Here is a 16,804-nt window from a genome sequence, read left to right on the forward strand (position 1 = left end):
CATGGTTGATGGCCAATCCAGTTTGATCCAGCCAGATTCCCACCAGAAGACGGCATGTGAGGGTGGCTGTGTGTGTGTGGGGGGGGGGGTCATACCTGTTGGGAGACGGGGGCTGGGTGGCAGATGAGAATGGGGATGACATAGATGGGTTTGTCCCTACATTTTCACAGGATCCAGACCTGGGGACAACAAGGGCATCCCGATACTCAACGAGAAGCTCTGAACGACACTCAGATGGGACATTCGAATGGGACTCCCAGCGTCACGCATAGCCAGGCCAGGAGGGGGCGCCAACCGGGGAGACAAGGCTCTCAGTGAGAATCCCCGCCCCAGGCAAAACACAAGGCAAACACACGGCCGACATTCAGTGTCACGGCACACGGATCATGATCACAGAGCACAATGATGTGTTTCTGATGGCGGGGGCGCAGATGACGCTGGCGGAGGAGATGTGAGCAGGGTGAGGAGATGTGAGCAGGGTGAGGAGATGTGGGCAGGGTGAGGAGATGTGGGCAGGGTGATACATCGCCTTGGCTTTTCAGCTGCTCAGAAAGGTTCGATAAACTCACAGTGAACTGCATTTGGTGGCAGCCAGTTTATCGTGATCGGCCCTAAAATGCTTCAAGTTACACAGCAGCAGAGACTGAAGTGATGAGATTGCCCAGCAACTGCTGAAACTGTCAAATTGGGCAATATTAATCCCTGGGGGTGCTGGGCTGTTTCTCCTTAAAGAGACACACACACCTTTTCATTCCCCCCGACTGCGCCTGCTGCGAGCTCCAGTTGCGATCCAGGGAGGCCGTCTTCTTAAACACCTCGTCCTGCTGCTGAGCCTCAGGCCTCTTGCTGGCCCACGATGCATCTGGCCAGAGAACAAGGGGACATCCATGGATCACCAAATAATCCCATCCATCCATCCATCCATCCATGCATGCATGCTTTCATCCATTCTATAGGGCATCTGTGTAGGATTCCCCCAGGACACCTCCCTGGGGAGGTGCTTCATGGATGTCCTGGAGGAGACCCCAGTGTGGACCCAGGACATGCTGGAGAGATTGTATCTCTCAGCTGGCCTGGGAGCACCTTGGTATTCCCTCAGAGGAGCTGGAGGAGGTGACTGAGGAGAGGGAGGTCTGGGTATCCCTGCTCAGACTGGTGCCCCCGCGACCCGAACCCGGATAAGAGGAGGAAAATGAATGAATGCATGAACGAATGAATGAATGAACGAATGACATTTCTAGTGTAAATCCAGGAGAATTAAACTGTCCAATCACTGTCCTCCTACTTAGCTCCTCCCACTCAAGACCACAGCCTGAAACATTTCCTGCTGCTCACCCTGGATGAACTGCAGCTGAGGCACGCTGGACTGGCTGGGGTCCAGCGGGGCTTGCTGGCCGTTCTGCAGACTCGGTGTGATCGCTGTTGTCTGGCCGGTGCTTTGTGGGGTCGGGCTGCGGAGGGTGAGATTTTCAAGTGGCACCAGTCAAAAGCCGGCAGTCCCGGGTTAAACATAAACCACAGTTCCAGTCCTCAGGTTCACACACGATATTATAAAAGGGGTATAAGAAAGCAGTGGTGGCCAATTCAGGTCCAGAAAGTCAAAAATCCAGACCAAGATTTTGTTCCAACCAACCAGTTGAGTACTCTGTGTCTGTGACTCTTTATACTCAGTTGGTTGGTTGAAAGAAAATCTTGGTCTGGATTTTTACTTTCTGGACCTGAACTTTCCACCTGTAAGAAATGCAAGCAGCTGACTGTAATATCACCCCCAAGGCTGAGATGATAACGCTGGTGACCTAAAGGCCTGAAGGGTGGATGGAGTGTCAGTGCCCCACGCTCCGTCACTCACCTGGACCCGTTCCTGGTTCCTGCGTCCTGGGCCATGTTGTTGTCCTGTTGTGGCTCCATCTGCAGACACCAGGTGGGAGTAGAGTAAGATTGAGCGTCGCACACGCAGCTCTGCACCAGTGTGCGAACCCCACTGGACACTGGATTATGTGTTTTTTGCTTTCAGGTGTCTTTAATGGTACGGGAAGGTAATCCTGGCTTAAGTAAAATATGACTTATGTAAGGGTTTTTACAACATATTATATATTACAGACATATCTGTATGAGGTACACATACAGTGCTGAGCAAAAGTCTTAGATAATGAAAGAAAATTTAAAAACTATTTATATGGGTAGTAAGTGTAAATCTGCTCAGGAAAAAAACCCAATTTAACATTAGAACATACGTAAAGTCAGAGTAACACAATAAAAACTAACAGGAATTTCTTCTGTCCTCCAAATATTTACTGATATCTGGTTGGATGGCTAGATGAACACCACTTCAGTTCCTGAATCTCTCCTCAAGGGCACCTCAGCCATTCCATGCGTTTGTTTCACCACCAGCTCACGTAACTGATTAATTTGGTAATAACTCAATGAGGTATTGATTAGCCATACGAGGTGTGCTAAATCAAACATGGGTGTATTGCAGGGCTATTCAACTCAGGCCCTCGATTCCAAATCCAGGCCTTGTTTTCAGTTCTCCCAAATAGTTAGTTTAATAATGACTGATTCTGATTGGTCAGAGGCTTCACATCTGGGTCACAGGTGAAGGAAGGCTGGAAAATCAGCAGTGCTCGGACCTCGAGGACCGTGATTTGAATAGCCCTGGTGTCTTGGACGGTCACTGCAAATACTGGAGTGACTTGAGGAGAGGTTTTGAAATAGCTAAGCTGACAGACTTTGACAGATATGATATCTGTTTTATGTCAATATGAAGATCATTTAAACATCGTTTTCTTTGACTGCCTAAGAGTTTTGCACAGCAACTCAATACTTCTGTGGCTTTTAGAAAGCATGTGTGTGTCCCCCTTACAGCCTGCTTCTCCAGCAGCTCCTGCTTGCGTTCCCAGTCGGCCAGCGAGCGGACGATGGTGTTCTGGGGGCTGGGGGGTGCAGTCGAGTCGCCGAAGAAGGAGGGCAGGGTGGGCAGCCCGGGGGTCAGGGGGGTCACCGTTTCCTCCAAGATCTTCCTCTCCTTCATGGCATGAAGGTAACGATAAATAGGCAACCCAGACAGCGGCGCTCGAACCGAAGGGTTCCTGGGGGGGTTTAAGAACTCAGGCACCCCCCATAAGAAAGAAAAAATGTGCCGGGGGGGGGGGAGAGTCCTGCTAAACTACCACCCTGTTCAACGACTGTAAATGAAGCGGGAAACGGTTACGGTTAGGACCGCCCCAAGACCTCTGACACAATTCGAACCCTGTGCAGCAGCATTAGCTAAAACTGTTACTTAGCTGCTTCACAAACTACTTCTACTTATTCTGCTGAATGCAAGTGCTAATAAGCTCGACACGACCGGCAAGATTTCCGGTCAGACTCCAGATAATGGCGAAAACAGCGGAATGTCGTCAACCTCACATGGACGCGGAAAACACTGTAGCTATGGAAACGGATCATAACAGCACCGCTCTCACCTCCTCGTGGTACTTCCTTTCCTCCTCCTCCACCTCCTTCTGAGCTCTCTCCCACTCCTGCTTCAGCTTTTCCTGCTCCCGCTGGTACTTCTCCTGTTGCCGGGGGACGGACACGGCACACAGGTCATACACACGGCGGGGGCGAACCGAGGGGAGGGCACTAGGACCGCACGGCCGACGGCGGAGTCAGACGCAGCACAGGTTTCAGACGCAGACGGAAGACGGAAAAACATTGAAAAGCCTAAAAGGGACAGTCCCATACATTCAAAGACAAACACCTAAGCCAGGCCGCTGAAACAGGGAGTCAAAGCTGAACGTCCATTCGCTCGTCTGTCGGCAGCCTCTGAAGAGCTGATCCTTCGTTCAGGTTTAACCTCGACGTCCGGGTCCGGTGGGAATAAGTGTGGGAACTGGCGCACGGCTGGGGGGGGTCACCCCAACATGGCGTGCACGGACGTTTTATCATCCCTGGGTGGGACGCACACTCAGAAGCCGCAGCCGAGTGCTACGTTTTAGCACAGGGCCCCCCCCCCCCACGACGGGGCATGCATGGTGTCACGGGATGGGGCGTGGAGTTCGTGACACGGGGGGACAGAGACAGCCATGACAGGCAATGCCAGCAGGGGTGGGGTGTGGGGGGGGGGGGGGGGTGCTTATATACGGTGTATAAGCAGAGAGAGAATGGGGGCGGCAGCAGCGTGTTAGAGGGGGCGTGTCCCCAGGCTCATCTGCAAACCAGCCGTCACCTCCGCTGGTGGGCGGGGCCAAAGGGCGGAATGTGCGGGGGCTTTGAGCAGGTGGGCGGGGCCGGCCGGCCCGGCTGGTCCGTATACCTGAAGCATGCGCTCCTGTTCCTGCTGCCATCGTTCCTGACGCCTGCGCTCCTCGTCCGGGTCCCAAGACCAGTGGTCGACCCGCTTGGGCAGACTCAACACTGGGGTGGGGATCTGACAGGGCCGTTCGCCAACATGCCGACACGCGGCAGGATAAGAGGCACATGGCAGGACGCAACGACACACAACACAGGAGAGAGGAGAGGTGACAGAGGCACCGGGCCATCACTACCTTCTACTGGTTTGTGCCATCGGTACTGGGAGCTACAGAGCCTTCTGGACAGAATTTAAACAGGAAGGATAAACAGAGAGAAAGGAGAGCAGACCTAAATACAGCTTTTCCGCATCTGGTAAAATGACCTTGTAGTCTTCTGTCATTTTCAACTCACTCTGGTCAATTACTGTATTCAATCATTATGTTATAATGAGCAAAAGCCTTAGGCGGTCAAAGAAAATGTTTGAAGCTATTTATTTGGGAAGCAAGTGTGCATGTGCTCAGGAAAAAAGCACAATTTAACCATAGAATATATGCAAGTGAATAGTAACACTATAAAAACTAATAGGAATTTCCTCCATTTTCCAAAAGGTTACTGGTATCTTGCTGGATGGCTGGATGAACACCGCTTCAGTTCCCAAACCTCTCCTCAGGGGCACCTCAGCTGTTCCATGTGTTGGTTACCTTTCACCACCAGCTCACTTAACTGATTAATTTGATGTGTTAAATAACTCGATGAGGCATTGATTAGCTGATCAATACATGCTAGTGGTTGAGTTAAAAACGTCAGATTCTGGGGTGACTTCAGGAGAGGTTTTGAAATTGCTCTGCTGACACACTGCGAGACATGTCACACTTTTACACCCTTATTCAAGCATCATTTTCTTTGCCTACCTAATACTTTTGCACAGTACTGTATTCCTAAGTCCCAGTTGAACTACCTCATCCCACAGACAGGTGGCGCTAAAGAAAAAACTGAAAATTGTGTTTATAGAATAGTACTACAAAATGCAGCTTTTTGTGCTAGTTATTTGACCAGAGAAAGAGTGTGTTTTATACCAAATCTAACTAGCGCTGTTGTAGAGAATCTTGAAAACCAGATGGGAAAACCTGAGGTGGTCAGTTTGGATCCTTCTGCATTGCATCAAGGCTTGGTTTCCATAGAATCCATGCCCATGACAGCAGCACATTCCGAAAGCCTACTTACGTTTACGAGGTCTTTCTCCTGATCGTCTGTTGGAAACGGGAAGACAAGAGTGTCAGAAGCAGGCCAGGCTGCGGCACGATCGTTCCCACATCTGTCTTTTCTAAATGCGTCCTGTTATGGAATCTGAATTTTCTTTTTATAAAACACAGCTGCTAAACTCTTCTTTCAGATTAACTCGTTCTTACAGATTAACACTGAGAAGAGGTGCGATTGGTAAAACGGCGAAAGGAACACACACGGCTGTTAAAACGTTAGACTTATAGGGAAGGGATCAACATGAAGTAACCCGACGGTGGAGGGTAGCTGAATTGTCAAAGGCTCTCCAAACACAGTCTGGACCTTCAGTCTGGTGCATCCGTCGTAGCGACTAGCCTCACATTAACCTAAACTCAATTCCACATGGACCTATGAAAGGAGATGCCACATCAGCACATGGACAATTCAGCTACCCAGGCCCATCCCGGTGACCCAAGCGTATTCCCTCGACACATGTCCGCCTGACAGGACAGAGAGACAGATCGATGACGCCAAGGAGGATCTGGGTGACACGTGGGAGTGGAGACAGACATCGCACTCAACAGTGTCTCCCGCAAAGTGATGCTGCTTTGCGGTCCTGTTCATGACCTTAATTCTGAGTCGCCCCCAAGGTCTGCTGGATCTACAACGAGGTACCGAAGAGTGGGCGGGACTCACTGCTATACGGAAAGCAAGGCGGCATCTTTAAGTTAATAGATAGATGAGTTGCTTATGGCATAATAATCCTTATTCTGTTTTTGAAATGAAAAACAAATTTGAGAAATTGACGTTATTGTAATCTCCCGTAAGAATGACTGCACCAGAAATAAATTTACAGTAGGGATGTTCTCAAATCGTTCAAGACAGATGCAGAGTTAGTAAGCAAACCATATTGTTGATTTGCTGTTATAGTCTGTTGGGGGGGGGGGGGGGGGGTGGACGCAATACCAGCATCTACGACACCATGTGACCGGACAAGTCTTAGAGGACACAAGGATATATACACCATTCAAAGGAACATTATGTTGTATTCAGGGGAACAAATACAGTATGGGGGAGAAGGGACAGTGAGTGGAGACTGAGGAAGGACACACAGAGTGGGCGGGGCCACACACTGTCAGCTGGCCTGTGACAATTCCCGTCCAGCCAATCAGAGAGGGGTTTGTTACCTGGCAACGTGAAGAACTCCCAGCGTAACCTAGAGTTACCGGCACTGTAAGCCAACTCTACACCACAACCCCAGAACGGGTCAAGGACGTGGAGAAAAGAAGGGGAAATAGACGTAAAAAATGTGAGCTGGCTATCAGAAACGTAGCAAGAGAGAAACAAGATGCAGAGCAGGAGAGCGCAACGGAGTGTGAAGAATGAGGGAATCCGAAGCATCGATCACCTATAAACCAGCAGTGCCTATTATGTCACTTCCTGTCTCCTCCATTCCAGCTCCCCTCGCAGATTCATTACCCTGTGTCGGGCTGCACTTCCGTAAACAGCCACAGTGTGGCACTATTACCTGACGCAGGTGCTTCACAGGGTGGTTGGGTGCTGGGAGGGGGTGCCTCCGCTCTCCTTGGAGAGCAGGCCTCCTCGTCCCCAGCCCTCTTCATCTCTGGCATGTTACTGGGCAGGATCTGGAAGGACATTCACTTGGTCATGCAGTCCAGACATGTGGGGAGTTTCATCTACCCTGCATCACACCTGTCTCTGAGAAGTTTATATAAAAGTTACGACCGGCTGCGATCAACAGTAACCCAAAATGGCTTGGTGTGACCAACTATGACCAGCTGTGATCCTACCCTTGAACAGGAGCCAAGCCTGAAGATGCTACACCTCTCTGCTCATCTTTAGCAGCCACAGTGAGACGCCCAACCCTACCTGTGACATGGGTTGACCTTTAACCTATGACACGGGGTGACCTTTAACCTTTCTACTGAACGTCAAGTAAATTTTCCTGGATCTTCTACACCAACGTCAGGAAATTCTGTGTGTGTGACCCACCTGTGTCTGAGTGAGTTCCGTCAGGATGGTGGTGGTCACCGTACACCCCCGTTCCATCCTCGCAGGGGGTCCCTCCTCCTCAGCCTCCTGCTCGGCTGAAGCCGCGTCCTGCTCTTCATCACCTCCAGAGTCCAGAATGCAATGGTTTACCCAGAAGCCCCATGTCCCGTTTCAGCCAGAGGCGCTTTTTACACACGACAAGTAGCTGAGTCGAGGGTGCACGATAAATGGAGGCAAGTGTGCATGATTCGTATGACCTTTTATCCAACTTTATTTTAATCAGATGGATCTGATGGATCATGGATTCGGAGAGAGTGATGGATGGATCGTTAGACTAGTGCAGTTTGAAGACCTTCCACCTGTACTAATGTGGTTATCGGCCCATGAAAATGGTACATGCCAAAAAGCCAACACTGTCCGTGTCCATCTGAAACGACCTGCACTGCTGAAAGTCACCACCGGGTGGCGTGTATGCATGGGGAAAAATGACGGCATTCTCCCTACCTGTGAGTGGCTGCTGTGCAGCTGCAGGTTCCGCCTCGTCTTCCCTCTCCTGCGTGTCTGCAGAGCCGACTTCAGCAGTCTCTGACACCACACTCTCTCTCTGGAGGTCCTGGGGGAGGGGCCACAGATTCGGTGACTCATCATCCTCATCCAATGAAATTCTACATTTTTCCAAAAGAAGCATCTAGCTTGTTACAGAATTGGAGGCGGAGCCAATTTAGAAGTGAAGACGATCTATATCTATGAATATAGAATACTGTGGTCACGGGTGACTATGCTGCCGTCTCCCTGGGGGTGCAGACTGAGAGAGCCCAACCAGTCATTCATCCACATAAATGAATTTATGAAAATACAGTAAATTATTATTAAACATTGATGCGACTAATACAGCCCAATAGCGGTGTAACGGCACACGATATGTTACTGAACTGTTTGATACACTATCTGCTGCTGTATAATGCTATTTATAGCCCTCGAAAATAAGCTGTGTCATATTCACGTCAGTACGTAAAGGAAAATGACGGACCGTCGGCGCGTACTGAACAGTTCGATAATATACCGCGTACCGTTACACAGTTAAGTAAACATGTTGCTACCAAGCTAAGTATACAGTTATTTGTAAGCGTTCATTGCTTAATTAAAGGATGATGTGTTTTTTTTTCTTAAATATGATTATAAAAGGATACCGAAACCTTACCGCCACCATGGCCCCAAAACCGCGATATATACCGAACCGTGGGCAAACAGGGTTGTTGCACCCATACAAGCCACATATTCAAATATAACATTATAATATAATTTCATTTTATGGAACTTAATATGTTCAAATAGCATTATCGTCTGACCAGTTGGGGGTGCACCCCCGGTAAAATCGCCTATGATTAAACCATTAAGGACCACAAGGAATCTAGCGTTAAGAATTTATATTATCTTTCAGAGGGAATACAGTTTCCAATCCTAAATGCGGTTCTGTTCTGTACAGTATCAGGCAAACGGACGCCGTTACCGTGGGGAGGGAGGTTGGTCTGATGGGTGTGGCTTCCACCTCGGTGAGAGCTGGAGGCGTGGCCTGTTCCGGCTCCCCCAGACATGTGACGCAGGCGGCTTCCTGCACGGCCGGGGGCTCAACACGGGCACCAAGACCGACGTCCTTCCCTCCCATCTCATCCCCGGGCTCCTTCTTGGGGCTGCTGAAGGTGGAGGGCGGAGCCTGAGGCAGGGAGGCCGCCTCCTTCACCGGCGACGCCCCATTGTCCTTGGCTCTGCCCCTGCTGTTCTCCAGCCTGCTGGACACCTCCCCCGTTTCCCCGTTCACGCGCACTATCCCATCTGCCTGGAGATAAGAACAGGACGTGGCTCATCGTTAGGGCCACTGGCAGCACCCCCCCCCCCCCCACACTAATGGATCTCTCAGCTGACACTAAATCACTGAAGATCAGGCTGAATAAAATCAGCTGAACTCTGCTGATTCACTTATATGTTTTTACAGATCATATACAAGTACATATGTGGTACTATCAAGCACTCCTTCTCTGTTGACTGTGTACTGCGTGTACCGCACTGCATTTGTGTGCACTGCGTGTACCGCACTGCATTTGTGTGCACTGTATTGTGTTTTATGTGCACTGTCTATTGTCTGTTTTTGTCTTATCGTGTAGTTGTGTATTGTGCAGTCTGTATTCACAAGCAATATCCTCTGGGATAATAAAAGCATTTAGAATCTGAATCCAAATTTTTATACAGCTTTTTTCCCCCCTCTCTCGTTTTCCTTTCTTCTGACTGAAAGATGTTACCTCTGTCATTCATTTCGGGGATGGGGTGTCCCTCATCAACCTCCCTGAAATCAGTACATCTATGGTGGGATGCCTGATATCCTATATTGTCGCTGTCCGATGAAAAACACTCATCTCCAAAAATCCATTACTTCAGCAGTGTGAAGAAATGCATTTTCTCAGAAACTACTTTACAAAATATACCTAGAACAACATAATGACACCTTTTGCACCACAAATACAATCTTTATACAGCTGTCCGTGAGCAGCTTAATGTTTTAAATGGACTTATGTGGATTGTTGACAGAAAGGCAAATACGTAAGTGTCAACAAGATAAAACGAGCTACCAACGTTAAGTTAAGATTAGCGACGTAAAGTAATCCATACAAAAGACAATCATGAATAAAATGTTAATATAAACAAACAGTAGCTAAGTAGGTGACATCGTAAAACCTCTTTTCATTGCAGCGATATTTTGCTATTGCTGCGGCATTTTTTTGGTTAAATAAATTTGGTTCAGAATTTTAAAAATCTGGGTTGAATTAATGGCCAAGTTAAAATGAAGATCCTCAGGCTGAACCAGCTCAGAACCACACTCATGGGAATTCTACTCTGAGGGCAGAAAAAAAAAAATTGGGTCAGAGAGGTAACCAATCAGATTCTAGAGGAGGTGGGTCCAAGCAAGTAGAGGAGGCGGGACCAACCAATCAGATATCTTGTCCCGCCTCCTCTAGCTGCTTGGTCCCACCACCACTGCTTCTAGACTAAAGAACATGTGCATTATTAGCATTATACTTTGACAAGCCGTCAAATTTAAAAAACATTTTAGTAAGAATATTATTATGCTTTATCTCACAAGGGATCTGAATGAAGAAGGGACTTTAGAAACAGCATAGGTCTTAGCAACCTGCAAACTGGCCACAAATGGGTGGATTAATCATTGTATAAGAGGACTTCAAAAAGATATTCAGATACTCGTCCATGAATGGAAACATTGTAACACAGTAAGTTTCTGTCCTTTGGGCAATTGCTGAGCACTAATCAGGACCTGTAGCACAAATGATGGTGCGAGAAAACAGAGACAGCAAGCTTTGCAAACCGATTGATCCTCAGACATTTAGACTATTTGATTGCTGAACAATCTGGCCCCTTAAAGCCTAAGACTATATCAGTAAAATGGTTTAATAACCGTGGACTCATAACTCTTCATCTAAATCTAGTCTGCTTCCATGCTAAACCTCAGTACCAATTTGCAGACTTTCTCCACACGAAGAGGTTTATTGTGTCTCTCTGTCTTAATGTCATGTATTTTTTGCTTATATGTCCTAGTATTTATATTCCATTTATTACTTATCTACTGACAAGAAAAAAATTTCACTCAGTGTGTGATCCCACGCATCATATATCTGAAGCTGACAATACAAGATACTTTCACTTCGTTTTTGATTTCGATTTTGACAAAATAAAGATGCTGGACAAGAACCGCTGCAGAAAGACTACATTTTTGGGCCTACAAAAATAAAACAGCCCAGAACAAGAGCTCTAGCGTCTGGGGAAACATTCACCACAAGGGGCAGCGTGGAGCTTACCTTAATGGACCGGAGACCTGTTTGCGAACTCCTGGGCGTGATGTAGGGTTTGGGGGCCAAAAGTGGCACAGTCTTGGGTAGGGCCATGCGAGTTGGCGGGTGTGGGGGGGCGGCGGCGGTGGTCGGTGTCTGGGTCACCCCCACGACAGTGGCCTCCACCGTAGACGTGAACTTGGGCACGGGGGCAGACTGCTGCCGGAGGTTCTTCATGGGGCCCGGGGGCAGGTCCGGGGTGGCCGGTTGTGGCAGCGGCGAGGGGGCCGAGGGCTCGGCTGAGGGGGTGCCAGGGTCCGCTTGTTTGGGCAGCTGCAGGCGTTCCAGCACCGCCTCGCTGATGGTGAAGCGTAGGGCGTAGTGCTGCAGTACGGCGGCCGCTTCCTCGGGGGTACGCGCCCTCCGGTACGCCTCGTGCAGCTCCTGCTCACGCCGTTCCCTGGGGGGGGGGGGAGGTAGTGAGGGGGGCTCAGATCTACTCTATTGGCCAAAATTGTGGAAAGACCTGACATTTTTGGCAGTACGCTTTAAAAATTACTACACGAATATTGGCAGTAGTGTTTATAAACAACCAAAGAATGTTTACGAATATCAAACACTGGATGATTAAATAAGTAACTGGAGAAACAGCTGGATAGAGTTCTGCAATCTCTAAAAATTGGAAGTGCTTCCACAATTTTGGCCACTAGTGTAGAAGAACCAATCAGGAAACCTCTGCTTTCAATCAACAAATCGCTTACTTCTCTTCCACTATCTCCTTGTAGGTCTTGACGCTCTTCCTCCGGTGACCCTGGGCCCCATCCACAGTCATCAACTTCTCCATCATCTTCCTCTCCTCCTCCTTCTTGATCAGGTCCTGCGAGGCGCTCCTCCTGCGGTTCTTCCAGCGAGCCAGATCCTACGGCGCGTGACGGCAAGAGTCACCACCGTCACCATCCATGCGGTCGGCATCACCAACGTCAGCATCACCGTCACAGTCGTAGACAGTCAAAGAAAATGCTTAACGCTATCAATCTCGGTAGTATATGTATATATGCTCAAAAATATACATACAATTAACATCGCAACATATGCAGATTAACCGTAACACAACAAAATCTAACTAGAACTTCTTCAGTTCTCCAAAAAGTCACTGATATCTTACTGGACGTCTAGATGAACACCCCCTGGTTCCCAAGCCTTCTCCTCAGGGGCACCTCATGCCAACTCCATGTGTTTTTTAAATTTCACCACCAGCTAGCTAATTTAATTAATTTAATGAGCTAAAAAAAAAAATGAATGAGGTATCGATTAGCCATATGAGGTGTGCTAGTGGTCGAATCAAAAAAATGCACTGGTGTACTGGATGTTTGCTGCAAATACTGGGGTGACTTTAAGAGAGCTCTTGAAATGGCGGATACACTTTGATAGACATAATACTTCACTGTCACACCAACATGAAGATCATTTAAACATAATTTTCCTGCCTATCTAAGACTTTTGCACAGTACCTCATTTCTAAGTCCCAGTTGAAGTACCTCAACCCACAGACAGATGTCAGTAACGAAACCAAACCAAAGTCGTCTTCATGGAATTTTCTTTGTGATGGTTATTTGACTAGAGGCGGATTGTGTCGCTGCCCTGAGTATTTCCCTTAGCAATTATTCTGGTCCCTAGGTGTCCAACCCCAGCTGTAGTGTGAGCCCCAGGCCCCCGGGCCCCCGGCCCCCAGCGGCACTCACGTCCTGCCAGTGGTCTTCCTCCTCGCGGAGCTTGTTGTACTGATTCTGCATGAGCTCACAACGCGCCTGACTGTAGGGCTGCAGGATGGCCTCTTCCTCACACCGCATGTCAATCATGCTGACGCTCCTGCATGGGGAGACACGGCCACAGGAAAAGGGGGAGGAGGCGGGAGACCATCAAACCGGCACCTGCACTCGGGCACCTGCACTCGGGCACCTGCACTCCAGCGGCAGACACTCATGCCAGCCTACAGGCAACACACCGTCACGTGCCAGCATGAGGCTACTCTAAGGCCATGCTCCTCTTCTGTGAACAGCAGTACGAAGCAAATCGTGTCTTTTTTTTGTTAATTCGGCCATTCCCATTAGCAAGAGCATGGTTGATGGATCTGACAGGGTTTTATTCATGCAATAAACAGACGTACCTGATGGGAAAGCAGTAATTTAAGTTATACATTATGTAAGATTTCACTTCGATTGTCAGTGACACACCACAGCCATTACCGCACACATTAGTGCCAGCTCTTTGCCAGAAATCGTTTGATGTCAGTCTATTTATCAGCCCTAAATAAACATAAAGGCCATCTATTTCCAACTCCATCTAGGTCCACCGTCCCACATCGTGAAGCAAGGAGAAGCCGGTAGGACCTCCCACACCTTCAAATGCATGGAGGAACTGAGCATAATGGACTTCAAGTGGAGGAGATACTGCATGAATTAGTTTGTACCAAAAAAAAAACAAAACAACAAAAGCCATAGCAGCAGGAAGCAGTTGGAGTAATAAAATTAGTTTCTTTAGGACAAATTAGACTTTCTGCAAGACAAGGAAGGTGCTCCAAGAGGAGAATGTGATTTAAGTGAGGAAACCCTTCGATTCGATTTTATATTTGAAGACGATTTTATATTCAATGCGACAACCGAGCAATTATTATCTTAGAATTGACAGATGTAAGTTCAGATCCCTGTTCTTAAAAGGTTTGAAGACAAAGAATGTAAGAAACGGTCAACAGAAGCTGTCTAAAGAAAGACTTACTTAAATTACTAATTGGGCTGAATGTGCAGAAACTTGGCCAAACTGTTGCGTTAAGAAACCAGAAGGTTTTCCTGTTGCAGTTCTATCACAGGAGGAAGCATTCTATGGAACGGAGGCCCCGAGTTAATGATCCTGTCATTCTGTAATACTCTCGGACTCCATTTGCCAAGCGGCTATGTAGAGCAGCAAGGTTGGAGAGCTTGTAGGTGTGATGCCCTCATACCCTAACAAAGTGACCTATCATGTAACCGTAGCTCACATCTACACACTGACAAGCTGACCGCGGGTGGACACGAGCATCCTCTCACACACATGGGCCATTGTCACCATTTTTAGTGGCCAAGCCCTGATTCTGGAAGCTCCTAAATCACATTCTCAAACATTTGCCAAAGCTGTTAAAAGTTACTATGATCTTATGTCGGAGTGTCAGTAACCCCGTTCCTTCCTTTTTATAGTTGCACAGATGCAACCCACAAAGCAAGAATATTATACCAAAGGAAAGAGACTCTTGGAGGAGGAGGAAGGTACATTATTCAACGGGCGTCAATTTATGCGAGATCATATCAGAGCATTGCAAGCCCTCTGCTGCAAGGCATGATGGGATTGATGCTATGGCATGCTGTTATGACTCTATGCATGCTCGTGCGCCCGTGCACATGCATGTCTGCACAAATGTCTCTCGTGCAAGCCGACACACGTGCGGGAGTGCGATGTTAAGGTTGTAGTACGACGCGAGCAATGCACACGCACACACACACACACACACACACACACACATATGCGGATTAGTCCGTCAGCTAGGGAGAGGGGGATGACTTACTCTGGGTCATCTGACACACTAGCAGCTCTGTGGCTGAATCTACAAAAGCAGAAATAAAAGGCACAAAAAAAAAAAGAGGACAAATGATGTTTACAGCGAGCATCGTAGAACGAATACAAACAAAGGCTGGATGAACACGATTCACTGCAGGATCTCATTGCTTGGGAGCCAAAAGATCACCACAAAAAAACTAAGGATTACCTCCGGAAACACATTACAAATATGGAACAGGCATTTTTCAGAGGGAGCAGCATGCAGTGTTTCAGGGCTCCGCCCAGAAGAGACACAAGCTGCAATACCTGGTACTGACCACCGGGTGTTGCTCTCAGCCAGTGCATGACAAACTAATCTATCCCATCCCACCATTACGCACATCTCCTTACATGCAGTGTCTATCCACAAACAAAATCTCCATCTTGCCGTGAAAACTTAAGAATGTTATTTTCTTTTTTGTTTTAGTGAAAGGAACCACGACACAATCCCAGCAGGTTACAGCTTTTGAGTATTTCCACATATGCTGGAAGTGAATGTTGTAAATTATGTTGTAAATCATGCTTCTAAATAATTATATAGGTCAGGGAGCAAAATAACCGTAGTACTCTGACACAATGCATTATGGGACTGCCAGCTCACTTGATGTGATGAGAATGTTACAACATTTAAAATGTAGCTTATTGCTGTTGTCTGACATGGTTTTGAAAATAAGGCTCAGTTCCAGCAAAGCCAAAGGTTTAATCACGGGGATTTCAAATAATAGTTTGTTAGCCATAACATGCTTCAAATTCTACAAGAAAAAAAAAACTATTCAACAGAAGGTCTGCCGTGTAAATTTCCCGCTAGTTCCCATGCAGGGGTAGTAGGTTGCAGTGGAACGGTGCAGTTTTTTTGGCCACAAAAAAAACTTTATTCATGATGTGTTCAGGATCGAGATCTTCTGGGGGGGGGGGGGGGGGGGGGCTCTGCATGCTGCCTGTCCTCTTCACCGCATGCACAGTCCTCACATCTCCTCCTTCCTGTTAACTAACCCATTTCCAGACCAGGACACACCAGAGAAGAATGAGGAATGGGTGTGTCTAACTCGATGAGTGAAAGCGACGTTGATAACAACGGCAGGCAACTGCGAATCAAATCAAGTTTGCTCCTCCCATAGAGCTCAGGGAGAGGTCTGTTATGGTTCCCAGCCGAGACACGTGGGTCCTGTCACTATCGAACTGAGATAGAGATGGACCTCCAAGCTACAGGGGGCGCTGGAGGGATGGGAAACTCATTTCGATCTTTTGAACAACTATATTTATACTGTTTATCTTTTAGTCATTCAACAAGGAAAACGGGTTATTCCATCAAGGCCTAATATAGGGCTATAGGGATGTGGAGACCATAATGAAGAGGTTTCAGGAGACCTAAGGGCCTTTTCATTATCGTAGAATCTGCAATCACAAACAATGGGGATGCTCACATTGGGGGCATTTCGTCATCTAACCCAGAAGGCCCCCAGGGCAGTTCTTCCCCCTCTGCCTCGGCCCTCCCTGATGCCCCCTGCAGGGATTCTGGTGTGAGCAGGTAGCAGGTGGGGCTGGGAGAAGTGCGTTTGGGTGGGGTATGGCTCTGCTGGCTCCACATGTCATCTACCCCAGCTTTAACTGGAAGGGATGTCAACTTCCTGTCCTCTCCTGCCTCCTCTCCCTCTATCTCCCGAGGGGGTTGCAGGGATTTTTCGGGGCCACCCCCGGGTTTCCCGGCCAGGATAAGGGGCACGGTGATGGCGGCAGGAGGAGCTTGCTGCGTTTCCGCCGAGTATGTGATACTCAGGCTACCAATGAAAGAATCAGCCGGTTACAGGACGCAGAGGGGAGCTGAGAGA

General features: G+C 48.1%; 1 protein-coding gene across 8 annotated transcripts in view; it reads right to left on the bottom strand.

Moving 5' to 3' along the window:
• limch1a (LIM and calponin homology domains 1a) overlaps positions 1-16,804 on the bottom strand; it is an 80,415-nt gene that overhangs the window by 4,521 nt on the left and 59,090 nt on the right. For 3 of the 8 annotated variants that reach the window (XM_072707741.1, XM_072707742.1, XM_072707748.1), the window contains 18 exons: positions 16,400-16,753; positions 14,944-14,982; positions 13,091-13,217; positions 12,110-12,267; positions 11,376-11,808; positions 9,020-9,346; positions 8,014-8,122; positions 7,510-7,631; positions 7,025-7,142; positions 6,684-6,740; positions 5,500-5,525; positions 4,298-4,411; positions 3,465-3,557; positions 2,864-3,025; positions 1,850-1,908; positions 1,336-1,451; positions 745-862; positions 96-179 (listed from right to left, as the gene is read on the bottom strand). In XM_072707741.1, coding sequence (XP_072563842.1) covers positions 96-179; positions 745-862; positions 1,336-1,451; positions 1,850-1,908; positions 2,864-3,025; positions 3,465-3,557; positions 4,298-4,411; positions 5,500-5,525; positions 6,684-6,740; positions 7,025-7,142; positions 7,510-7,631; positions 8,014-8,122; positions 9,020-9,346; positions 11,376-11,808; positions 12,110-12,267; positions 13,091-13,217; positions 14,944-14,982; positions 16,400-16,753 — 2,616 coding nt within the window. The remainder of the gene's footprint in view (positions 1-95; positions 180-744; positions 863-1,335; positions 1,452-1,849; positions 1,909-2,863; positions 3,026-3,464; positions 3,558-4,297; positions 4,412-5,499; positions 5,526-6,683; positions 6,741-7,024; positions 7,143-7,509; positions 7,632-8,013; positions 8,123-9,019; positions 9,347-11,375; positions 11,809-12,109; positions 12,268-13,090; positions 13,218-14,943; positions 14,983-16,399; positions 16,754-16,804) is intronic. The other 5 variants (XM_072707744.1, XM_072707745.1, XM_072707747.1 and 2 more) reach the window with 5 other exon arrangements.

This window comes from Paramormyrops kingsleyae, chromosome 25 (genome assembly GCF_048594095.1).
Source record: "Paramormyrops kingsleyae isolate MSU_618 chromosome 25, PKINGS_0.4, whole genome shotgun sequence".
Lineage (NCBI taxonomy): Eukaryota > Metazoa > Chordata > Actinopteri > Osteoglossiformes > Mormyridae > Paramormyrops > Paramormyrops kingsleyae.